General features: G+C 40.6%; 1 protein-coding gene across 1 annotated transcript in view; it reads right to left on the bottom strand.

Moving 5' to 3' along the window:
- LOC124616581 (dynein intermediate chain 2, ciliary-like) overlaps positions 1–24,953 on the bottom strand; it is a 405,599-nt gene that overhangs the window by 68,799 nt on the left and 311,847 nt on the right. The window contains exon 10 of the mRNA XM_047144902.1: positions 567–744. Within this exon, the coding sequence (XP_047000858.1) occupies positions 567–744 (178 nt within the window). The remainder of the gene's footprint in view (positions 1–566; positions 745–24,953) is intronic.

The following is a 24,953-nucleotide window of genomic DNA, read 5'->3' on the forward strand; positions in this document are numbered from 1 at the left end:
AAAACTGCCTAAAAACCATCCACAAACTGGCCAGTTCACCAGACCTTGACACAGGCGCTCCTTCCCGCCCGGAAAGCCGTGCGTTAGACCGCATGGCCAACTGGGCAGGCACCTGAACTTTACTTGACATGATCTCATTGGAGATGGTATATCTTTGCCACCCTCGGACCTATGAATGTACATACCCAGCCAATTATTGGGGGGGGGGGGGGGGGGGGCTGCAGTTCAACACGTATCTCAAACCATGGTCAATCTTGAAATTTTCTCAATTGAAAAATTGTTGTCAGAGGTGAAAGTACTGACAAGTGACAAAAAAAGATCATTTTACACTTAATGAGCAAATCCAAGCATGCATTAGTTCCTTCCATAAGCATATTGTGCAGCACACAAGTTCTTCCTGTCTTCCACTCATAAACAGATTATAACTAATACCTACTGATGGTACTAAATTATGCAGTTCCACTGCACACAGTTTCTACTCACAATTATCCATTACTTTATTAATATGTAAATGTAGTATGCACAAAAAGTCTTTGCTACAGAATCTATAACTCTTTGCCACTCACCTACTAAACTGACTGTAGTACCATATGGTCCTGGAACTGGATCTCTGGCGAGGGTCAGTGTGAGTACAATAGCCTTGGCCAATCCTTCCAGTCCAATAATCCACTTTCGTACGGTACCATCTTCAGAAACTGAGAAGAAGCTCATTTCTCCATCTGGCAAATCTGGGACCCACAGAACCTAGTTTGTTGCAGGAGGAAAAGTTTGTGTTGTAGTGTGACAGAAAAAGGGAAGTTTTATCATTTGAGGCTGTTGCAAAGAATGCTTGTAAAGTTTTACAATTTCTTTTTCTCAAAATAATTTTCACTGTGCTCATGTTAAATATGATTTGGTCATACCATAATGAGCAATTTGAAAATTATTTTATTGCTTTATTGGAGACATGAGATATTTCACATAAAACATAAATACTAGTTAAAAGTAAGCACACTGCAGATTTTTGTATTACTTCATGCACAATAATGAAATATTAATCACAGATAAATGTTTAGACTTTTTTTTACACATTCTCTATGACAAGTGCTTCAACAGTGATAAAAATGGAAAACGAAGTATAGAGTTTATTCATATCATTGATGAAAGTTTCTCGGGTCTCCAGCCGGGAGGTAGCGTTGATATCTCGCCAGAAGATGGGTGGTATGACACTTCCCGAAATGTTGCGAGATATCAACGCTACCACCCGGCTGGAGACCCGAGAAACCTTCATCAATAGTGTACGCCGGGAAAGCCTACAGTCACATATTCATATCATGTCTCATAATGCTCCAGATTGTTCATGCCTTGTACTGGTAATTTTTAATTTTATATCCTGCAGCATGTTGTTTTGCCACTTGTATGGAATCCAATAGAAAACAAAGTATCACATTACCAAGTGATACAACAGAAATAAGATTAAATTCAGAGTCAGAAAACATCTAATACGGTGTGCCACAAGGTTCATCTTTATGCCACTTCTGTTCTTGGCCTGCATACATAATTCACCTGAAACACTGTAGGATTCTGCAAAAACTGTGATGTTCGCTGAAGATGGAAATATATTGATAAAGGGCTCAAACACATAAACATCAGACATAACCAGGAGAATAATGGAATGGGCTTACAAATGGTTCACAACCAAAACTTAACCCTTAAGCCTTCAAAATCTTGTATAAGGGCCTTCCAAAAACAAATAAAATCAATTTATAGGTACAGTGGTAGAGACCACTATGCATACACTGGCTAAGGCTTGGTAAGTGAAATTCCTACACAACAGGCGTCAGTCTGTGTTTAATAAAATAAACAGCTCAGTTCTGCTTTCTTTGCCCTTGGAAATCTCTCTCATTTTTTTCACCTGCGTACAAGATTGATAGTGTATTTGACCAAGTTCTGTCCTATGGCATAATCATCTGGAACACTGCAGCTGAAAAAAGTATTTACTCTGCAGAAGTGTGTAATAAGAATATTGTCAAAAGTTGGTAACCAAATGAGTTCCAAAAGCCTTTTCTCTGACTTACACTTACATCTGACATATATTTCCTAATGGTATTTGTAGTTAGTAACTAGAGTGAGTATAGGATGAACTCATCAATTCACAACCACAACATTAAAAGTAGAAATAATTTCCAAATAGAACATGCATCCCACCACTAGGGTTCAAAATGAAATTTTATATTCTGTTGCAAAGCCTATACCAGTTACCAGTGGATGTTTGGCAGAAAATTGAAAATCCCCAAATATTTAAAAACAAGGTAAAAAAATACCTCATTAGCCACTCTTTCAGAAATTTATCAGCATACTTGGAATCAAGACCATAAACTGCATGTAACTCTATTATTTACATTAAATAAATGCATTTTTGCATGTATATAGACAGCTGATAATGGTCTGCATAAAGTAAAATAAATGCTCTGTTTTAAATATTGGACAAAAACAGTAGCTGAGTAGAGTAGGATGACGGGCAGTTGCATTTTTCCAAAGTAGTTGTTTTTTTCATTGTATAATGTAGATGTAACTACCACACTTATCATTTTGAGAAGATTAGCGCTACTCATGATTTGTTGTTAGAATATTTCACAACTATAGCCAGCAGTGGTAGCTTCTGCCTATTAATGCATAATTTGACTTGTTCCAAATCTCTGAAGGCTTTCCTTCATCAACAAATTTAGCATACACAATGGGTGAATGAAGGAATGATTCAGTGGTTACTGTATATGGCAATCAAAGTTGTTTTTTTCCCAGAAAAAAATTGGATCAAATAACTATTGGAAAGTTCTTCTTCTTTTGGCACTAAGGCCCTTGATGGGCCTTTGCCTCCTCAACAATTTTCCTCCATACAGCTCCACTCTCTGCTTTTTCCTTCCATCTTCAGATCTCAGTTTTGGTAAGGTCAGTAAAGGCATTGTCCAACTATCTAGCTCTTGGTCAGCCCTTCCTTCTGGTGAAATAAAATTCATTTGGGCATCTTGTCAACTGTCATCACCTCCATTTGTCCTACCCAGCATATTCATTGAGATTTAAAAAAAATTCACCTTATCTTCCTCTTGTATTAGCCCTTGTATTTCATGGTTCTACCTTACTCTCCAACCCTCTGCTTCTCTCATGGGCCCATTATATTTTTCACAGGATTTTCATTTTGAATGACCTTAGGTTGTTCATATCTGCTTCTGTCACTGTCCACATTTCTGACCTATATGTAACAACATGTTGACAATGTAATAGTACAATCTTCACTTGGTTGTTCTTGTAATTAGAGAACTCTTGAATACTTGTAAGTTTGCATAACATGTTAAGTTTCCCGCTTGTATCCTTTCTCATACATTCTCTCATATTATTATCACTGGTTAGGAGGATGCCTAAATAATGGAAGCAGGTAACAGATCTAAAACATTATTAAAGGCCTTCAGGTCATATAGTATTCTTCTTGCCTGAGAATTGGGCATTACTACGTATTTGGTCTTATTTTCATTTACCAATTTTTGCTTCTTCAGCTTCCATTATTTCACACATTTCTTTAGAGATTTGTACATCTCTTGCCACAATTGCAATAACATCTGCATATGCATATATTTCACTTGATTTCGTCATTATTGATCCTCTCCTGTCTGTCCTTTGTATCAGACCATGCAGTGCTAAGCTGAACAGTAGCACCGAGAGACCGTCACTGTGTTTCATTCTATCAGTAAAGTTAAAGCTCTTGATCATTTTGGTGATCACTTTCACTTTTGCCTTTGTGTCCCTCATTTTTAATTCAGCTAACCGTCCTAAGTTGTCTCAGATGCCCAATTGTTTAAGTGATTTATGCAACACTGGCCTATGACACTATCAAAAGCTTGTTTAAAATCAAGAAACAGGAAGTGAAATTCTATATCGTATTCATAAAATTTCTCTATTATTTGTCTAATAACAGACAACTGGTCAGAAGTGCCTCTATTTGGCTGAAACCACATTGGTAACCTCCAAGGAGATTTTCAGTGCACTGCTTTTATCTTTCATTCATCACAACAGAAAATATCTAGTAGGGTGTGTTCAGTAAAGTTATGCCTTTATAATTTTCACAGACTCACTTTTTTCCTTTCTTATATGCATATATAGGCATACTTTCATTTTCCCATACGTCATTTATTAGAGCATGTATTTCATATATTACAAGATTACCTCCAAATTTTATAAGTTCTGACACTATCCCATCTTCACCAGGTTTTCAGTTTTAATTATCTCTGACTCCACCTCCCACATTGGTGGTCTTTTTATTTCTTCCCTTTCATCTTCTCAAGCCTCCATAATCATAATCTCCTCCTGTTTTAGTGGATCTCTTGATACCTGATCTGAGTTGAGACTATGTTCCAAATATTCTGCCCATCTCTGCAACATTTTTTGTTCATTTCTGATTATGCTGCCATTTCTATTTTTATATTTAATTTGCACTGGTTGAAATTTTTTTCTCATCTTTGTTATTGCATGATAGGATTTTCTTGTTTCATTCTGTTCCTTTAGTTCTCTTGAAATTTTTATTCTTGCCATTCCTTTTTCTTTTTCTTGCACATTCTATGAGCATTACACATCTATTCTTTATACACCTTCACATTTCTTCTTCTTCTTCTTCTTCTTCTTCTCTCTCTCTCTCTCTCTCTCTCTCTCTCTCTCTCTCTCTCTCTCTGTAGCACTCTCAGTTTTGTTGCATTTTTATGGTCTATTGCTAATCTACATTCATTGTCAAATCATTGATTCTTTTCCCTTTGTCTTATCCCAATTATTTTTCCTGTGACCTATTTCACCACTTTCTGGATCCTGTTCCATCTATCTTGGTTTCCTATTGCTTCCTCACTGGCTGCCAGGACATAGGACATCTTTAATTTTTATTTCATATGCTTTTACGACTCCAGGGTCATTCAGTTCTTCTATATTCCAATTTGCTTTTTTTACGTTCTGGTCTATCACTGCTAACTGTTCTCTCATTACAGCTTTTGCAGCATAGTGGTCTGAATTACAGTTTGGATCACTGCAGCTCTGTACATCTATGACTGATGTGGCATGTCGTGCTTTTACCAACACTTGGTCTATTTGGTTAACTACACCACTTACACTTGATTTCCATGTTCCAAGATGTACTCTTTTGTGTGGAAAAAGTTGTTCTTGATGAGTAAATTATTTCTAGCAACAAACTGACATAGCATATTTCCATTCTCACTACTTTCTTCATGTAAGATGTATCTCTCTGATACTGTTCCACTTCATTTCATCCAACTACATTGAAGTCTCCCAAAACTATCAGCAGGCCGTAGTTTTGTACTTTACTACATGTACTTCATCAAACTGTTCTTTTAATCCTTCTTCTGCTTCCTCTGCTGGTGTTTATGCTGTTATTATTGTTATATATTTCTGAATTTCCCTTTTATTCTCAGTCTGCTGAATCTTTCATTCATAGGTTCAAAATCCAAAAGCCTTTTTCTAACTTCTATTGTTATTATAAATTCTGTTCAAAATTGACCTGTTCTTTTTTCTGGTCCACTGTATAGCAGAGAATACTGAGGCATATCTATCTGCTCTTGCTCTTGCCCTCTCACTTCTTGTAATGCCACAAAATTGTACTTAAATTTCATAATCTTTTCAGCTGTTTCTTTAATTTTTCCAGGTTTCAGCATTGTTCATATATTTCAAGTCACTACTGCCAAATAATTTGTCCTTTTTCTTTGCTGAAATCATGCTCTGTACATACTAACCATTATCAAAGGCCCTTGTTGTGGTTATATAACATGAAATTTTCACAGTGTGGGGTTATTGGCCCTACACCCAACCACCACCCTGACAGACATGGATTTTTTTAGGGTTTACTCCCTTAGGAAGGTTCGCTTCCCAATGTCTTTTGAGCCCTCCCATCACTATAATGTGGGATACAGTTTGTCTGGCTCCTCTGCTGAGGCTTATCTGACTTGGGATGCTGTGCCAGTAGTTAAGCTACTGTCTGATCACCCCCAACTTCTTTGAACCACATAAAATTTCCCACTCGACAATGAAGGTGTATTCGATAAGACAGTGTTCAACGAGAGGGTAGGAAAGTTGTGCTAGAATGTAAATACTTTAGGAGTAGAGGAGACTAACCACCAAAAAGTAGAAGCATCAAGTCATTGACAGGCACAGAGAAAAAGAAAACTTACTAGCTTCAGAGAAATCCTTTTGCAAGCTAGAATAAACACACAGGTGAAAGGCAGGAAGAGGGGTTGAGGGTGGTAGCTAGTGGCTTGGAGGGAGCTAGCCAGTTTTCTGACTAGGAATATAGGAGGGGCAGTGGCAGGTCATGTGATGCAGTGGTGTCAGCTGGATGGGAGCAGCAGACAATGAAGGTGATGTGGAGAGGTGAATTGGGAAGGAGTGATGGACAGAGGAAGGGAAAGCTGTTGGATGAAGGTATGGAGACAGTAGGTTAACAAATACAGGCCAAGGTGGTTCTGAATGTCCCCATACCCATTACACAATACCTTCCCATTCCTCTGTCCAACACCCCCTCCCAGTTCAGCTCTCCAATGTTACTTCCATCGTGCTCTGCAGAGGTGGCTGGTTCATGGGCAAAACATGTGATACATCGGGGTTGGAGCTGGTGGTGAGCGGAGCACGATGGAAGTAACATTGGAGAGCTGAACTGGGAGGGGGTGTTGGACAGAGGAATGGGAAGGTATTGTGTAGTTGGTATGGGGACATTCGGAACCACCTTGGCCTGTATTTGTTAACCTACTGTCTCCATACCCTCATCCAACAGCTTTCCCTTCCTCTGTCCATAACTCTTTCCCAATTCACCTCTCCACATCACCTTCATTGTCCGCTGCTCCCATCCAGCTCTGACACCACTGTATCACATGACCTGCCACTGCCCCTCCCACATTCCTAGTCAGAAAACTGGCTAGCTCCCTCCAAGCCACTAGCTACCACCCCCAACCCCTCTTCCTGCCTTTCACCTTTCTCTTCCCCTACCCACTCCACCCAACATAAATTCCACCCCACACTAGTCCACCTGCTGAACTGCACTCCCATCATTGTACGTTCAGCTGAAACAATGTAAGGGCACAGGTATGTGTCTATTTTGTGTGTGTATTTGTACACTAGATCAAGAAAGAATTAATCTGAAAGTTTAGAAGTTTTCTGTCTTTCTGTTTGTGCCTGTCAACAATTCAATGCTTCTGATTCTCACTGAGTGGTCTCCTTTACTCCTAAGGTATTTATTATCAAATAACTGTGATATACTGTCTTTACAGTTTTCGTGTAGATGGCATCTGATAAAGTACATGTTTCAAAAGTTAGTGTAGCAGAGCAGTGTGGAACCATTGTACTGTTCTTGTACTGCTCCTGATAGAAATATATGTATTTTTTTCTTTATTTGATCTCATTTTATGAATGACACCAATACAACTGTTACACAAACTACTTTCTTATTCAAATTGGGACTCATAAAATTTTTTAACTTACATATCTGTTTCCTGGTTATTGATGACAGCAAGCTAGTTAGATTAATTGGAAGCAATTCTTATAAAAAGGAATTCATGATTTAACAGTCATAAGAAACACATGGTGTTCACATTTTTAGTGAGGAAATTGCTGTTTCATGCTACAGTGATATACGTCATCTTAAAGCCCTTATTCTCCTCTTCACTGTAAACAGCTTACTTTTTCCAAAAAATATTTTTTTTCAAAAAGTATTCATTATTAAAGTTTTCATGTTCCAGAATGTTTGAACCCAAAGCAGTGATTATTTCAAGTTCAAAGCTATAGTTTCGCAAACATAATTTTTCTTGTTTCAAAAAGGCCCACTTTTTACTAGAAGAACTTGTTAATTTCTTAATTAGTTGATCTGGATAATTTCATTTTAGCCATTTTTGGAGGGCTCTGTGCATCCCTGCAGAAGTATAACTAATATGCATAAAGCAGTCCTTATAATTTTGTCTTTTTTCTAATCATCCAGGTCATAGTTAAACAGATTTTCTGTTTTGCTTCATATATTTTCATGTCCTTTGATTTTGTTCTATTTTCTGGTAATATTAAAAACATACTAATATATTTAGAATTTTGTTCAAATGTGCATCTATTGATAGATGCACAGGGCAATACTCAGTCAGTTCTGGGTTAGTAATCAAAAAGGACATGTCATGTTATAAGTTAGCACCAAGTAACCAACTTGATAACATTTCTCAGTCACTATCAACATTTGTGAGTTAGTCAGCAGAACTGTATCACCTAAGAACCACAACCAGATTCTCCTCTTTGTCCCATTGTGAACACCATTGGGTAACCACTTTCAGATTGGCAAAACACCTGGCCAGCCTCCTTGCACCGCATGTGGGTCATAGTGTGCATCACATCAAGAACACCGACGACTTTATCAACAGAATTAAACAACTGGGTCTTAGTTAAGGAGATATAATGGTTAGTTTGGTTGTGGTCTCCCTGTTTACACATGTTCCGGTCAAAGACTGTATAGATCTCCTCTCCCAGTTATTTGATAGCACAATTGTGGGACTGTTTAAGCACACATTGACATTATCATATTTCCTACATGGCGGCCAGTATTTTGGTCAGTTGGATGGCGTGGGTATGGAAAGCCCATTAGCTCCATCCATAGCCAACCTTTTTATGGAAAAATTTGAAGACATCGCCTTGGACACGGCTCCAACTGAGCCAAGTTGCTTTTATCATTACGCCGATGACACTTTATCATCTAGCCCCATGGTTGTGAAAAACTGCAAAAATTCTTAGAACACCTGGACAACATTCATGGCCACATCAAGTTTACGATGGAAGTTGAGACAGATGGTGCATTGTCCTTCCTTGACGTCCTCATTCAATGGAAAACCAATGGGCACCTCAGCCACAGTGTCTACAGGAAACTGGCACAAACAGATTGGTCTGCACGCTCTCAGCCACCACCATCCGGCACAAAGATGTGGCGTTCTGAATACCCTCGTCCATCGTGCTAAAGTCATCTCAGATGCTGAAAGTCTGCCACCAGAACTGAGCCACCTCCGAAAGGTCTTCTGGGAAAACAGGTACAGCCACGGATAGGTGTCACATTCTATATCTGGTGTGACATGCAAGAAACACACCAACAGAGAAGAGAACACCACCGAAGAAGAAAGCAAGAAACTTGTGTTTTTCTGTGGTACTGTGTCAGGAAAGATTAGCCGGCTCCTGAAGAGATATAACATTTCATTGGTGTTCAGGTCCCCAGCATAAATTCGACAGCTCATGAGGCCTATGAAGGATGATCTATGGCTTAGAACACCTGGAGTGTACAAGATACCATGTCAATGTGGCTGTTACTACATTGGCCAAACAGTACGCACTGTGGAGCAACGCCGGACGGAACACGAGAGGTGCTTACGCCTACTCTATCCAGAAAAATCAGCCATTGCAGAAAACGCCTTAGGAAATGGACACCGAATTCTATTCGACAAAACACCCGTCGTTATGAGGACGAAGGGATTTTGTGGTAGCATCATAAAAGAAGCTATTGAAATAAAAACATCTGAAAACACCATCAACAAGAACGGCAGTTCAGCACAGCCTGGGACCCAGCCATTGCGAGGTTAAAGTGGTCGCAACAGATGTGGGATGAAAACATTACCATATATGGCAATGAAGAGAGTACTAGTTATGTCACTGCCAGCAGTGTGGCTATATAATGACATGGCCATGGCAACACAACAGTCATTCTTACCACTTGACAATGACTGAGGAGAGCTCAGTCGAAAGCTCATGGGGTGGGATTTTAACCATCTGACATGGCTGGAATCCCAAGAAAATTTTATTAATTCATGCATTCATACAGTAATAGATTAAGTTTCTCTGATGTCTTTATCTCATGTTAATGTATACCTTGACTCATCCTCGTTCCCTGGAGGCTCTCCTCCTTGTGCAGACCACAATGAATGAATAAACAACAAAGCCCAGTGGGCCCCAATTAGCTCTTTTGTTTTAATCTTCTGGTTTATATATTTCACTCATCTGACCCCAGGTGTGCAATCTCCAGTGTGAGGACTAATCTGCATTTATTCAGTTTACCAATAAGTGAATCATACAGTTAAATACATGTAGTGAAGAACCTCAACAAACATTAGGATCATCAGATATTGTGGTAGCTAATGACTTTATTTAACACAATATTACATATCTTAAAATGTGACAGAATGTAAGCTACACAACAGCAAAGAGTGCAATGTTCACAGCATTTTGTTTTTCCAAGGAATACTTCACAGCACAGACTTTACATATCGTGAAGCTCAATAATCTAGATAAAAGCAACAATGTCTCATCAAAATAGGGTGTCAAACACTTGGGAAACATTCTGTGGTCTCAAGGTAAACAAGTGGCCTCTGAGAGGGACACCAGGGGTGTCCACATGCAAAATTTGTAAAAGTCACAGTAAAGGCTCAAGGAAGGAAAGGTAACTAATGTGTGAATGAGCAAGAAGGGGATGGAGAAGAGGGGCTGGAGGAGGGGCGACAGCACCAAATGATATGCTGTTTGTGTGAGAAACTGGCCTTGCGGGGAGCTCAGATCCAATACGCAAGTAAATTTGACCTGTAAGTCTTCAGACGCTTACATTGAACGGACTCACCTAAGGAATGCCCAAATAACTATGGAAAGGCCTATGACAATCTTTACAAAAATATAAAATATAACAAAGTGGACAAGTAATACATATAATTTTTCTCATTCATTCATTATTTAGTTTGCTAAGTAGAATTTTTGAGGCACCCAATCAGACGCTTTGGCAAAGTCCTCTTGTTTAGCTCTGCTAGCACATCATTTATGGGGTCTCATATTACTTTCTCTGTTCATAGTTCTTCATGAAAGCCAAACAGAAGTAGCTAACAAATTCTGCTTAGTTAAATGAGTCAGTATTCTATCACAGGCTTTATTTTTTCAAATGCTTTTTAGAAGATTGGAAGCACTGATATAGGTCTGAAATTAGAAGTGGTTTACTTATCTCCAGTTCTGTAGGTGGTTGTTACTGCAGCAAATTCAAGATATCAGGAAATATGCCCCAAATCACTGTTTGCTGGCAAAGTTGGCTTAAGGGTAATCCTATCAAGTTAGCATAGGATTTTAATATTCTACTAGAAACACAATTGTAGCCAGCAGAACTATTACCTTTTAGTGACATGATGAATTTTGTAATCTCCTTATGAGTTCTACTTTTGAAAATAATTTCTGATGGTGGTGCATGAGAATCTGCACAAGCAAATCTACTGCTTGTCCCTTTGGTTCTTTATAAATGGGTGCACTGTTTGCTGCCACTGTAAGGAAGTAATAATTGAAGTTGGTAGTCAATGATTTTAAATTATCACTGTCTTCACCCCATTTCACTGGGGGGTATTAGTTTCATTTGGCATGATGATGTCCAGTCATGTATGGTACTGAGTCATGAGGTGTCACTCCTTTGGACCAGTCAGTGGGTATGTGAGGTATGTTAGGTGACTTTGGAGGCAAAGTGAAGGAGATTTGTTTCTGGATGAGGTAGTAAGGGTACTTTCAGTCTCTGAGATTGTTGGCATATGTTGAGAAAAACTGCTTGTCACTGAAGAAGTGATGACCATTGGTGGCTAGGCTGTATGGGAGAGACATTTTGGTATGGAATGGGCAGTATCTATTAAAGCAGAGGTATTGTCGTGATTGGTAGGTTTGATGTTGCTGGAGGTACTGATGGAGCCATCTGTGAGGCAGTCAACGTCAAGAAAGGTAGCTTGATGGGCTGAGGGGAACTAGGTGAATTGAATGGGGAAGAAAGTGCTGAGGTATTGGAAGAACGTGGATAGTTGTATCCTTGCCCTCAGTTCAGATCATGAAGATGTTACACATGAATCTTAATCAAGTGAGAGGTTTAGGATTCTGGTTGGCTAGAAAGGATTCCTCTAAATGGCCACTTGAATAGGTTGGCATAGCATGGTGCCATATGAGTGCCGACAGCTGTATTATGGATTTTTTTGTGGGTGATGCCTTCATACAAGTAATTGTGGACAAGGATATAGCAGTCATGGTGGCCAGGAAACTGGTTATATGTTTGGAGATAGTCTCGGAAGGTAGTGTTCAAAGGCAGCATGGCGCTGGGTATTGAGAATGTTAGTGTAGAGGGAGGTGTCATTGACAGTGAGGGGCAGGGAACCAGGTGGTTAAGGGTCAGAGACTGTGGACTGTCCAACGGAATAGTTAGTGTCTTATATAGGAAGGTAGGTTATGGCCAATATGCTGCAGGTGTTGATTCAGAAGGCAGAGATTCTCTCTGTGGAGGCAACCATAAACTCACAAAGGGGATCCTGGGTGGTTGGGTTTCTGTATTTTTTGAAGTTAGTTGGTTGGTATCAAGTTTCATGAATCATTTACTTGATAAATCATAATGATGTGGAACAACTTATTTTACATTCAAATAACAAAATATGAGTTTTTTTTAAGTAAGATGTCAAATATTTTATTTTCAAACCACATTTATTTTGGGGTTAGACATACATTTCTTTATTTTTCTATATAATTACCACCTTGTTTATTTAGGTACTTGTCTTACCTTCAAACTAAGTTTTGAAATCCCTCTTCAAAGATGTGTGCTGCATGCTCTGAAGACAAGAGATCACAGCTGTTTTTAGTTCTTCATCATCATTGAAGTGCTTCCCACCAAGATGATGTTTCAGCTGCCAAAAAAGGTGGAAATTGCTCACATCATGGTCAGGGCTATACGGTGTGTGTACAAAACTTCCCAACTGAGAATGTCAGTCAGTTCCCGAATCTGGACAGCATGAGGCCTTGCACTATCATGAAAGAGCAAAATTCACTTCATCAGCATGCCACATCTTTTGTTCTGAAGTGCACTTTGCAGTCTGGTCTAGATTGTACAGTAGGCTTCTATACTGATGTCATTCTTCATGGCATAAAGTTCTCCAGCAGGACACCATGCCTGTCCCAAACCACAGTTGCCATGATCTTGCTCTGTGGCAGGGTTTGTTTGGATTCAGGAGAGTTTGCGTGCCATCATTCCATTGACTGCTGCTTGGATTCAGAGGTGAAATGACCCATGGTTCACCTTCTGTGATAATTCAATTCAAAATTTCATTCTCTCCTTTGACATAACAAGTCAAAAAGGTGAGGAAACTAGTCAATCTCTTTCATTTGTGGCTTCTGTGAGGCATTTTGGTACATGTTGAGAGTGTCAGTTCCTGAAGTTTAGGTTTTCGGACAAAATTTTACACAGTGCAGCTCTAGACACTTGAGGAAAATCCACTGAGAGTGTGGCTATTATGAATCTTCTTTCCTCATGAATTTTTGTATCAATTGCAGTCACCAAAGACTTTGTGATCACAGATGGGCGAGCTGAGCATTCTCCAACATGAACATTTTTCATGGCTGTTTTTGAACCCTCTTATTGATTTCCACACTTTATGTTCACAAACTGCATTATCACCAATCACCTCACAAATCTGATGCTGAATGTCTGAAGCACTCAAAAAATGTAGTGTAGGCTTTACCTCACATACAGTGGGCAGTTGAATAATCTTGTATGTTTTATATTTTTGTGCTAAGGACAACCTTCATGTGGAGTAATGAATGTTATTTGTTCTTCTGGTATTGTAATTATGTACATCATTGTTCCTGTGCATAGCGGAGAAAACAAGATATTTATTCCCACATATACTCAATAATAGATGACAGTTGTACAAACATGAATGCATGCACAATGTAAAACATGGTAATAACTAACAGAAATGTGAATCAAAGAGCAACTATATCAATACAGCTTAAAATTGCCACTGCATGGAACATTTATGCACCACTGTACATTTGCAAGGACAAAACGTCAGAACAGTTCACTGCATGACTCTGCCCTTTAGTGCCAACAATAGTGCATACTGAATTTGACACACCGTCCAACCCTCATAACTACTTTTTTCTTGAAACTTGGTGGTGCATCATGAGTCAGTGCTTCTAATGGGGAGCAGGATAGTAATCTGTCTATTTTCTGAGGTACTCATGGGGCACAGAAACACCTCTTGTTGCTGTTTCTTCTGTCTTCTCTGGTTTGCATTCCATAGTAGTTGTAATGTCTCTTGCATCCAGAAATTCTGGCTTGATCTACTCCAATGGGACTGTGGTGGGTGCATCATTGACCACTATGTGAAAAGTGTTGCTGGCCCTACTGAGTATCAGGTATGATCTCCATACGATAGCTGCAATGGCTTACACACTGTATCATTGTGTAAGAACACATCTGTGCACTTGTCTAACCCCCAAAACTGAACAAGTGTCTTTCCAATTGGTTTCTGACCAATGTCCATCTCATCTGGTGTATATGGTCTGTTCACTGGGTGGTGAAATCTGAGGCAGTAATCCTGTCATCTGCCATGCTGTGCAAAAACTCTTCAGGTAGGCGTAACATTTGTCCATATACCAATTCTGCTGCTGGACTCTTCGTACCACTCTTAAATGATGTTCGTAGACCTAATAGCACAACAGGCAGTATCTGTGTCCATTTCTGTGTTGTGTGACATCTCGCTGCTGATTTTAGCTGCCTATGAAAATGCTCAACTATATCATTTGATACAGGGTGGTATGCCATGGTGTGTAAGCGCTTTGTCCATAATAATGTGGTCAATGCTCTGAAGATGTGGGCTTCAAATTGCCATCCCTTATCAGCAGTAATTTGCAGTGGGACTCCAAATCGGGAAATCCAGTCACGAAAAAATGTTTGTGCCACAGTTTCTGCCATAATGTCATTCATTGGAAATGCCTCAGGCCACCTGCTGAACCTGTCTACCACTGTGAGGCAATAACTGCAGCCTTCTGAAGCTGTGAGTGGGCCTATGAAGTCAGCATGCAAATGTCTGAAATGATGATTTGGCAGAAGAAATGTGTCAAACAGTGCTCTGACATGCAGCATGATTTTATTCCTCTGGCTCATAATGCCTCGCTTTACAGATGTTCCACAATTTGTGTGCATACCTGGCCAACAAAGTTCTCTTTGACTAATCTGATTGCGCCCCTTACTCCAGGGTGTGCCAGATTGTGTTTTGATGCTATTGCTTGTGCTCTGAATTCCTGTGGCATGTATGGGTGTATCTTTCCTCCTGCTATGTCACAATATAATTCTACATTTGATTCAGGCAATGTCATGATCTGTAACCTCAGACCTTTTGATTGTTGCAATAAGTCACGCAACTTACTATCACTTTCTTCCACAAGTGCGAGGGTGTCGTAATCAGTGGCATCTGTGACTGCTTCCACATGTACAGTGTCATCTGCCACTGCTCTCAATGTTTCTACATGCAAGAGTGTGTAAGCTACAAAATTCGGCTTCCATTCCTCATACACAACACTGGTCGTGAACTGGCTGATGTAATATAAGTGTCGCAGGTGCCTCGGTAACGCTTTCTCCGGTACTTCAAGGCATGGGAAAGTGCTTTATGATCCGTGTAGATGGTGAACTGTCACCCTTCTAATGTGTGTTTGACTCTTTTGACAGCAGCACAAGCAGAGTACAGCTCATGGTCATATGTTGCTAAATGTTGCTGGGATGGCAACAACTTATGACTATAGAATGCCTTAAACACACTGTCTGCCTCGCTAGTCTACTCTGTGGTTAGGCTTTGGTGTGCTCTTAAATAGTTCATTCAATGGTGTGGTTATCAGTATGTGATTGTGAATGAACAATTGGTAGAAAAATTTACTACTCTTAGGAACTGTCATAGTTCTCTGACTGTGAAAGGCTGGGAGTATTTACTTATGGCCTCTACGTTTTTGTGTGGTGGTCGAATACCCTCTGTGTTCACCAAATATCCTCAAAAGTGCACCTCTCCCTCACCAAAAACACTTGGCATGGTTAATTACTACTCCCTGTGTGTGTAGGCAGTCAAATACTTGTGCCAAACAGCATAAGTGCTCCTCTTCTGATGAAGACATCACCAACAAATCATCTATGTACACATACCATAAATCTAAATCTCTTGTCACCTCGACCATAAAGGGCTGGAAGGTCTGAGCTGCATTACGCAGTCAAAATGGCATCCTGAACAGGCCAAATGGTGTCATCACTGCTGTTTCGGGAATGTCTTCTGTAGTTACAGTGACCTGATAGTATGCTTGGACTAGGTCAATGGTAGAAAATATTCTTTAACTGTGAACATTTGCAGAAAAGTCATCTGTGTGGGACTGGGTACCGGTCCGGGATGGTCCTTGAATTGTATTGGTGATAGTCACCAAAGGGATGCCATCCATTCTTCTTTTTAAGCACATTGTAATCAGGGCTGCACAGCTGCTGCTAGAAACTCTGCAGATACCTTGCGATAGCATGCTGTGAAATTCCTGTTTTACTACCTTTAGCTTTTCAGGCATCAAACGTCTAGGCTAAGTGTGAGTTGGTGGCCCTGGCATGGTCAAAATGTGGTGAACAATTGTGTGCTTGACTGGTGAGGGAGTATGTGGCTGCTGAGTGATCTCAGGATGTCCTATCAATAGCCATACATATGGTGTATCACTTGTGATTGTGTGTAACACTGGTGAATGACACAACAGATTTTCCCTGGTGTATGCAGATTAGTAGTCAAATCTATTAATTTCTGACATCGCAGATCTGGCAGAAAGTCATAGAAGGACAAAAAATAGCTCTGATAATAGTCTGAGATATATCTGCCAATGTAAATTGCCATTCAAACACATGGCATATCCCAATGTCAAGGAATAATGTTATTCAATCATATGTTCTAATCTTGGAATCATTAGTGGCAAATAGACAGCAATCATCACAGCTCTGGCATGGTAGGCAGTTTGCTAGGTATACAAACTCTTCTGCCCCTGTATCGACCAGGTATTGTAGTTTTGTATCACAGTCTGTCACAGAAAGTCGGTGTGTGTTCGCAATAGAAGTTGTTAAACTTTCTGGCAGATTAAAACTGTGTGACGGACCAAGACTCGAACTCGAGACCTTTGCGGGAAAGTGCTCTACCATTCTGGAAACATCCCCAGGCTACGGCTAAGCCAAGTCTTCATAATATCCTTTTTTGAGGAGTGCTAGTTCTGCAAGGTCTGCAGAAGAGCTTCTGTGATGTTTGGAAGGTAGGAGACAAGGTACTGGCAGAATTGAAGCTGTAAAAATGAGGAGTGAGTCGTGCTTGGGTAGCTCAGATGGTAGAGCACTTGCCCGTGAAAGGCAAAGGTCCCGAGTTTGAGTCTCGGTCTGGCACAGATAGTTTTATATCAGCGCACACTCTGCTGCAGAGTGAAACTCTCATTCTGGAAATAAAAGTTGTTGTCACTGCTATGGTGTCTGATTCACGTTTCTGCTTGCAAGGTTGCATACATTTTCAAGCATCATTACCAAACTTCTTGTGGTACCAGCATAGATTCTATGTAGAGGCGATTGATTACAACCTTGACTGTCGCCAGTGTGGCTGTACACAGTTGTGTGTTTTTTCTAACGCAGCTACCTTTTTGGTCAGTTCTGCCATCTGCAATTGCAAGGAAGCTAGTGTCCCTGTGGGCATATTTTCTTGTCCCAGTGTCAATGTTGAGACACCTGATAAAGGATACTTTTCACAGCCATTTGCGCCAGTGCAGTTAAATTGCCTGCACGCACTGTAAGAATTTTTTGGGTGTCTGTTGGCAATTGAGACAACCATATATTCCATAGCATGTCATCACTTACAGTGTTACTTGCTAATGTGCGTAAATATCTTAGAAGTTGTGATGGAGTGCGATCTCTAGCCGTTTTGCTTCTAACTATGACAAGCATGTGATCAATTTTTAATTGATGCATACTGTTTGGTATCCTGTGGCACGGCTAGAATATCCTGGACTTCTGCTGCTAGGTCCTCCATGAGTGCTCAAACCACATAGCCGTATTTAGTCTCATCCACCAATACTTGTGTGAGGAAGAACTGATTTTCTAGCTGGGCAAATCATAATAGAGTATTATGTTGCCAGAATTGTGGGGGATTTATCATCACCCTACTAATTGCACTGCTGGCTGCTGGTTCAGTTGTGACTGGTGAGTTGTCCAAAGTCAGAAGTGTCAATGTTGCGAAACTACATGAAATGTTGAAGCCGGCATGGACGTGTCATAGTTTGTCAGGGTCACCAAATATGTGGGCAATGGAGAAAACAAGATATTCATACCCACATATACTCAATAACAGCTTACAGTTGTACAAATATGAATGCATGCACAATGTAAAACATGTGAGAACTAAGAGAAACATAAATCAAAGAGCAACTGTTTCAATACAGCTTAAAAGTGCCACTGCATGGAACATTTATCTGCCACTGTACATTTGCGAGGACATGTCAGAACAAGTCACTACATTCCTTTTGAACTGTAGATGCCCAACCCCTTAAACAGATGTCTTCAAGATGATCATTGGTGAGCAGCACATAATATTTTTACAGTATGGTTTTGAGCAATGAAGACTTCATTTCTTAAAGATTTGTTACCCCAGAACACTATTCCACATGACATTACTGAATAAATATATGCAAAATATGTTAACTTACTGATTTGCCTCTCCCCAAGATTTGCAATGATCCTAAGTGAAAATGTAGTTGAACTACGTTGTTATCAATGTTCCAAAATGTGCTTTTTCCAGTTCAGATTCTCATCAATATGGACATCTCAAAAATTTTGAAGTTTTCACCCTATTTATTATTTCCTCACCATATGTTACATTTATCACTGATGTAGTACCTCTGCATGTGCAGAACTGAATATGTTGTACCTTTTTGGAATAGCTTTTTGGAACAGACAGTGATGACATTTGCTGAAAACCAGTGAGTGATACTTTTAAGAACATTGATTAACACTTCTTCTGTTGCTGTATGTATGCATGGATTGACTATAATTCTAGTGACATCCACAAAAAAAGTAGTTCTACTTGTATATTAGACAGAGGACCATTTACTTAGATGAGGAACAATAGTGGACATAGGATTGCACTGTCTACATCTACATCTACATGATTACTCTGCAATTCACATTTAAGTGCTTGGCAGAGGGTTCATCGAACCACAATCATACTATCTCTCTACCATTCCACTCCCGAACAGCGCGAGGGGAAAAACGAACACCTAAACCTTTCTGTTTGAGCTCTGATTTCTCTTATTTTATTTTGATGATCATTCCTACCTATGTAGGTTGGGCTCAACAAAATATTTTCGCATTCAAAAGAGAAAGTTGGTAACTGAAATTTCGTAAATAGATCTCACCGCGACGAAAAATGTCTTTGCTTTAATGACTTCCATCCCAAATCGCGTATCATATCTGGCACACTCTCTCCCCTATTACATGATAATACAAAACGAGATGCCCTTTTTTGCACCCTTTCAACGTCCTCCGTCAAACCCACCTGGTAAGGATCTCACACCTCGCAGCAATATTCTAGCAGAGGACGAACGAGTGTAGTGTAAGCTGTCTCTTTAGTGGACTTGTTGCATCTTCTAAGTGTCGTGCCAATGAAACGCAACCTTTGACTCGCCTTCCCCTCAATATTATCTATGTGGTCTTTCCAACTGAAGTTGTTCGTAATTTTAACACCCAGGTACTTAGTTGAATTGACAGCCTTTAGAATTGTACTATTTATCAAGTAATCGAATTCCAACGGATTTCTTTTGGAACTCATGTGGGTCACCTCACACTTTTCGTTATTTAGCGTCAACTGCCACCTGCCACACCATACAGCAATCTTTTCGAAATCGCTTTGCAACTGATACTGGTCTTTGTATGACCTTACTAGACGGTAAATTACAGCATCATCTGCGCACAACCTACGAGAACTGCTCAGATTGTCACCCAGGTCATTTATATAGATTAGGAACAGCAGAGGTCCCAGGACGCTTCCCTGGGGAACACCTGATATCACTTCAGTTTTACTCGATGGTTTGCCATCTATTACTATGAACTGCAACCTTCCTGACAGGAAATCACGAATCCAATTGCACAACTGAGATGATACCCCATACGCCTGCAGCTTGATTAGAAGTCGCTTGTGAGGAACAGTGCCAAAAGCTTTCCGGAAATCTAGAAATATGGAATCAACTTGAGATCCACTGTCCATAGTGGCCATTACTTCGTGCAAATAAAGAGCTAGCTGCATTGCACAGGAACGATGTTTTCTGAAACCATGCTGATTACGTATCAACAGATCATTCCCTTCGAGGTGATTCATAATGTTTGAATACAGTATATGCTCCAAAACCCTTCTGCAAACCAACATCAGTGATATAGGTCTGTAGTTCGATGGATTACTCCTACTACCCTTCTTAAACACTGGTGCGACCTGCACAATTTTCCAATCTGTAGGTACAGATCTATCAGTGAGCGAGTGGTTGTATATGGGTGCTAAGTAGGGAGCTATTGTATCAGCGTAATCTGAAAGGAACCTAATCAATATACAATCTGGACCTGAACACTTGCCCGTATCAAGCGATTTGAGTTGCTTCGCAACCCCTAAGGTATCTACTTCTAAGAAACTCATGCTAGCAGCTGTTCGTGTTTCAAATTCTGGAATATCCCATTCGTCTTCCCTGGTGAAGGAATTTCAGAAAACTGCGTTCAATAACTCCGCTTTAGCGGCACAGTCATCGGTAACAGTACCATCGGCACTGCGCAGCGAAGGTATTGACTGCGTCTTGCCGCTTGTGTACTTTACATACGAGCAGAATTTCTTCGGATTTTCTACCGAATTTCGAGACAATGTTTCGTTGTGGAACCTATTAAAGGCAAATTTCGCGCGTCTGTAAATTTTAGCCAATCTTCGGGATTTCGCGTTCTTCTGAACTTCGCATGCTTTTTCCATTGCCTCTGCAACAGCGTTTGGACCTGTTTTGTGTACCATGGGGGATCAGTTCCATCACTTACCAATTTATGAGGTATGAATCTCTCAATTGCTGTTGCTACTATATCTTTGAATTTGAGCAACATCTCATCTACATTTGCATAGTCAGTTTGGAGGGAATGGAGATTGTCTCTTAGGAAGGCTTCTAGTGACACTTTATCCGCTATTTTAAATAAAATTATTTTGCGTTTGTTTCTGATGGATTTGGAAGAAACGGTATTGAGTCTAGCTACAATGACCTTGTGATCACTAATCCCTGTATCAGTCATGATGCTCTCTATTGGCTCTGGATTGTTTGTGGCTAAGAGGTCAAGTGTTTTTTTCGCAAACATTTACAATTCGCGTGGGTTCATGGACTAACTGCTCGAAATAATTTTTGGAGAAAGCATTTAGGACAATCTCGGAAGATGTTTTCCGCCTACCACCGGTTTTGAACAAGTATTTTTGCCAACATATCGAGGGAAGGTTGAAGTCCCTACCAACTATAACCAATGACATGGCGAAGGCCCATGTAAGGAGGTGTCAATGCCAACTTCATTCTGTTTCTGCATAGCATGATGTGGTGCACAGCTGTAACTCAAGAGTTCACACAACTGTGTGAATTTCCATGCCTCAGTGCTTGGTGATGCCAGATTTGTGTCATCCTCTGGTGAGAAATGACCTCTGCTTGACTGGTTTCATCCATCATTATTGAACTTGAGTCAATAAACTCACCAGGGAGTCGCAGCACTTTGCCATAAATAAGGTCAGCTGACAGAGAGTCCAGGTTGGGCTTGTAAGTGCTTTACAGACCGAGAAAGACCAATAATAACACTGTTGTCCAATTTTAATTGACACACATGAGTGTGGCTTTTAATGAATGGTACCACCATTCTATCACTCCATTACTTGCTGGATGATAGCTTGGTCTTGTGATATAAAGCACCACAGGATTTTCTCAACTTGGCAAAAAGTTCAAATTCAAACTGTTGGCCACAGTCTGTTGTGATAGCAATGTTCAAAAGAGACGCATGAAATCCAGTGTGAAATGAAGACAGAGGCTAGTGTTTCCACTGAAATACTGTTGTCTGGTATGGTTTCTGGCCAGCAGGTAAAACAGTTGATTGCTGTTAATAGGTTTTTTTGACCAGTGGATGGAGGCAGTAGTCCCACTATGCTAATATGGACATGTGCAAACCTTGCTCTTGTGTCAGGGAAATTTCCCACAGGTACATGTATGGGAGGAAATACCCTACTATATTGAGATTGAACATATGCATGAGTCCACATTCGACAATCTTTCTGCTTGCCAGGCCACAAGAAATGGTTAGCATGTAGATCTGACACCAGGGTGGCATAAGTTGTGAAGACTCTCAAAAGTGTGTCTGTGGAATGAGGAAAGTATGAATGGATGAGATCTTCTATTCAAGACTTACAATAAAACTTTACATTTGTTGCTGGAACATCTACATCTAAATCTACATTTATACTCCGCAAGCCACCCAACGGTGTGTGGCGGAGGGCACTTTACGTGCCACTGTCATTACCTCCCTTTCCTGTTCCAGTCACGTATGGTTCGCGAGAAGAACGACTGTCTGAAAGCCTCCGTGCGCGCTCTAATCTCTCTAATTTTACATTCGTGATCTCCTCAGGAGGTATAAGTAGGGGGAAGCAATATATTCGATACCTCATCCAGAAACGCACCCTCTCGAAACCTGGCGAGCAAGCTACACCGCGATGCAGAGCGCCTCTCTTGCAGAGTCTGCCACTTGAGTTTATTAAACATCTCCTTAACGCTATCACGGTTACCAAATAACCCTGTGACGAAACGCGCCGCTCTTCTTTGGATCTTCTCTATCTCCTCCGTCAGACCGATCTGGTATGGATCCCACACTGATGAGCAATACTCAAGTATAGGTCGAACGAGTGTTTTGTAAGCCACCTCCTTTGTTGATGGACTACATTTTCTAAGCACTCTCCCAATGAATCTCAACCTGGTACCCTCCTTACCAACAATTAATTTTATATGATCATTCCATTTCAAATCGTTCTGCACACATACTCCCAGATATTTTACAGAAGTAACTGCTACCAGTGTTTGTTCCACTATCATGTAATCATACAATAAAGGATCCTTCTTTCTATGTATTCGCAATACATTACATTTGTCTATGTTAAGGGTCAGTTGCCACTCCCCGCACCAAGTGCCTATCCGCTGCAGATCTTCCTGCATTTCGCTACAATTTTCTAATGCTGCAACTTCTCTGTATACTACAGCATGATCCGTGAAAAGCCGCATGGAACTTCCGACACTATCTACTAGGTCATTTATATATATTGTGAAAAGCAATGGTCCCATAACACTCCCCTGTGGCACACCAGAGGTTACTTTAACGTCTGTAGACGTCTCTCCATTGATAACAACATGCTGTGTTCTGTTTGCTAAAAACTCTTCAATCCAGCCACACAGCTGGTCTGATATTCCGTAGGCTCTTACTTTGTTTATCAGGCGACAGTGCGGAACTGTATCGAACGCCAGTTTCAGATGAATGCTGGAGGAAGAATCTTTCAGAAGGTCCTGTAGCTCCTCGTCTGACTCTTGTGCTACCCTGTTTTCTGCTGGATGGGCAGTAGGCTACTACGCTATCAGTTCCTTATGTATAGTATGTGTCAATGCTGAACAGAGTGATAAATTGGTTGATTGGTTGATTCAAGGGAGGAGTACTGATGTGTGTCAGTGTTGAACTGAGCGATAAATTGGTTGGTTAGTTGATACGGGGAGGGGGTGGGGTAGAGGGGGGTGGGGGACCAAACAGCAATGTGATTGGTCCCATTGGATTAGGGAAGGAGGGATAAGGAAGTCAGCCATGATCTTTCAAAGGAACCATGAAACATCCTGGCATTTGCCTGGAATGATTTAGGGAACTCACGGAAAATCTATATCAGCAAAGAGATTGAGGGGCTGGCCAGTACTTACCTCAGCTCAGTAAAGCCGATAGATACACATAAAACAGAACTGAAAATTTACATTCCTAGCTTTCGGAACTTTGTTCCTTCATCAGGGAGGAGAGAGGGGAAAAAAGGGAAGAAGGGAAAGTGGATTCAGTTACTCACAACCCAGGTTATGAAGCAACAGGGAAAGGTAAACAGGGAGGGTAGCAAGGATGGAGGCATGGTTGTCAGAGGGAAGCCAAAGATATTCTAGAAACTTTGTTCCTTCATCAGGGAGGAGAGAGGGGAAAAAAGGGAAGAAGGGAAAGTGGATTCAGTTACTCACAACCCAGGTTATGAAGCAACAGGGAAAGGTAAACAGGGAGGGTAGCAAGGATGGAGGCATGGTTGTCAGAGGGAAGCCAAAGATATTCTAGAATATCAAAGGGAAGCCAAAGATATTCTAGAATGTCTTTGGCTTCCCTCTGACAACCATGCCTCCATCCTTGCTACCCTCCCTGTTTACCTTTCCCTGTTGCTTCATAACCCGGGTTGTGAGTAACTGAATCCACTTTCCCTTCTTCCCTTTTTTCCCCTCTCTCCTCCCTGATGAAGGAACAAAGTTTCTAGAATATCTTTGGCTTCCCTCTGACAACCATGCCTCCATCCTTGCCACCCTCCCTGTTTACCTTTCCCTGTTGCTTCATAACCTGGGTTGTGAGTAACTGAATCCACTTTCCCTTCTTCCCTTTTTTCCCCTCTCTCCTCCCTGATGAAGGAACAAAGTTTCTAGAATATCTTTGGCTTCCCTCTGACAACCATGCCTCCATCCTTGTTACCCTCCCTGTTTACCTTTCCCTGTTGCTTCATAACCTGGGTTGTGAGTAACTGAATCCACTTTCCCTTCTTCCCTTTTTTCCCCTCTCTCCTCCCTGATGAAGGAACAAAGTTCCGAAAGCTAGGAATGTAAATTTTCAGTTCTGTTTTATGTGTATCTATCGGCTGTACTGAGCTGAGGTAAGTACTGGCCAGCCCCTCTATCTCTTTGTTAGTATTTGTCTCACATCTTATATGAGATTTTCCATTAATCATTTAAAATCTATATCAGGATTGCTGGATATCGGTTTGAACTGTCGTCCTCCCGAATGT

This window comes from Schistocerca americana, chromosome 5 (assembly GCF_021461395.2).
Source record: "Schistocerca americana isolate TAMUIC-IGC-003095 chromosome 5, iqSchAmer2.1, whole genome shotgun sequence".
NCBI classification, from domain to species: domain Eukaryota; kingdom Metazoa; phylum Arthropoda; class Insecta; order Orthoptera; family Acrididae; genus Schistocerca; species Schistocerca americana.